Source organism: Postia placenta (assembly GCF_002117355.1).
Source record: "Postia placenta MAD-698-R-SB12 unplaced genomic scaffold POSPLAscaffold_22, whole genome shotgun sequence".
In the NCBI taxonomy this organism is placed as follows: domain Eukaryota; kingdom Fungi; phylum Basidiomycota; class Agaricomycetes; order Polyporales; family Adustoporiaceae; genus Rhodonia; species Rhodonia placenta.
In genome coordinates, this window is record NW_020169853.1 from 5539 (window position 1) to 6921 (window position 1383).

At 54.4% G+C, this 1383-nt stretch overlaps 1 protein-coding gene across 1 annotated transcript; it reads left to right on the plus strand.

The window, feature by feature from the left end:
- Positions 1-501: 501 nt before the first annotated feature.
- Positions 502-718, plus strand: POSPLADRAFT_1062380 (hypothetical protein; the record flags this gene model as incomplete). Its single annotated transcript, XM_024481507.1, has 2 exons — positions 502-607; positions 675-718. The coding sequence occupies 2 exons, from the start codon at positions 502-504 to the stop codon at positions 716-718; spliced, it is 150 nt and encodes a 49-aa protein (XP_024333361.1).
- Positions 719-1383: the final 665 nt, after the last annotated feature.

The following is a 1383-nucleotide window of genomic DNA, read 5'->3' on the forward strand; positions in this document are numbered from 1 at the left end:
GCTTTCCCGCTCTCTCTCGTTCTCTCTCAGCGCTGGTACGGACGAGTGACCCGAGAGTCGCATGTACACGGTGAGTCTTGTGTTTATTTGTTATATTATCGTTCGCGCGTTGTCAATCGGACACGCACCATCGTTCGTACGTGCTCATTCGAGCGCGCATCGTGATTGAGTGTCGGGTAGTGTCGGTGCACGGGTACTCGACGCGCATATAGTCACTCTATCGCGGCCAAACACTTTATATTTTATATTCCCGCTAGCATATAGTCGCACAACCCTTCGACAAACTCCGGACAACGCTGCACGCATCCCTCCCACAATGCATGCATCTTGCCTTCCATTCCACAATCGCTTCTGTTGACACCTGTTCCCACGTTCATCTCCGGCTGCTGAATCTAGAGCAGACAACGGCATGTGCACGTATTCGTGCTACGCAATGCTGGCGGAGTCTGTCCGTCCTCCTTCTCCTCTCTAGCTTCCATGCCATCTCAATGCTAAGGCACTATGTACCACAAAGGATCGTGTGCCAGCTCACAGACATCACCGAATGCGAATGTTTCCGTCAAAACCGCCGAAGACCCAGATGGCGTGATTCCGCCCCTCAATGAGAGTACGGTCCTTGCCCCTGCGGAGAAGTGAAGGAGGTTTGGTTATGCACTCATGTTCGCAAGACGCAGCTTCCGTGCGGGACCCCTTGAGAGAGGTTCTTGTCACGAGTTGACACGGCGTCTAGCCGTTTTTTAATTTTTTCCTCTTCGCGGGCTCGAACCCGTGACCTCTGTACTACATGCCCGATATGGACGCATCGCTATCTACTGTACGATTAGATTAGATGGGGCGGCAGCGCACGGCACAGCTCGGGCTCCGCTGACACAGCCGCTCTGACTCACCGGCCCCCGGGGCCGCGTCGGCATGCTGCGCACGGACCAGCTGCGCACGGACCAGCGTGCACAGCCTGCCCTTATCTCCCCATGCATATAAGCCGGCCTCTGCTGCCCTAGGGACCTCAGTTTCGACCTCTTGTCCCTAGGTCAGTAAGCCTCCCTTTGTATCATCTTCTTACTTACTCACTAATACATTTTCTTGTCCCTAGCCTTAGGTTTGAGCACTGCTCACCATCGCTTCGGTAAGATCTAGTCGGATGCCCCCAGCCTTTCAAGTTTTCTCTAGTCGCTTGACCTCAAGTCGCGACATTAGGTCGAAACTCCCCAAGCTGCCGGCGTCCCCTCGGGACCCCTTAAATTCACTTTCCTTTCCCACAGGTCGGGTGGTGCGCACCCCTACGGTACATTACGATACGTAGATAGCGTACATACATCGCCACCACTTAGGGAACGAACTCTTCAGTACCTGCACTTCAGTGGGCAGTACTTGTCCGTCACGGAC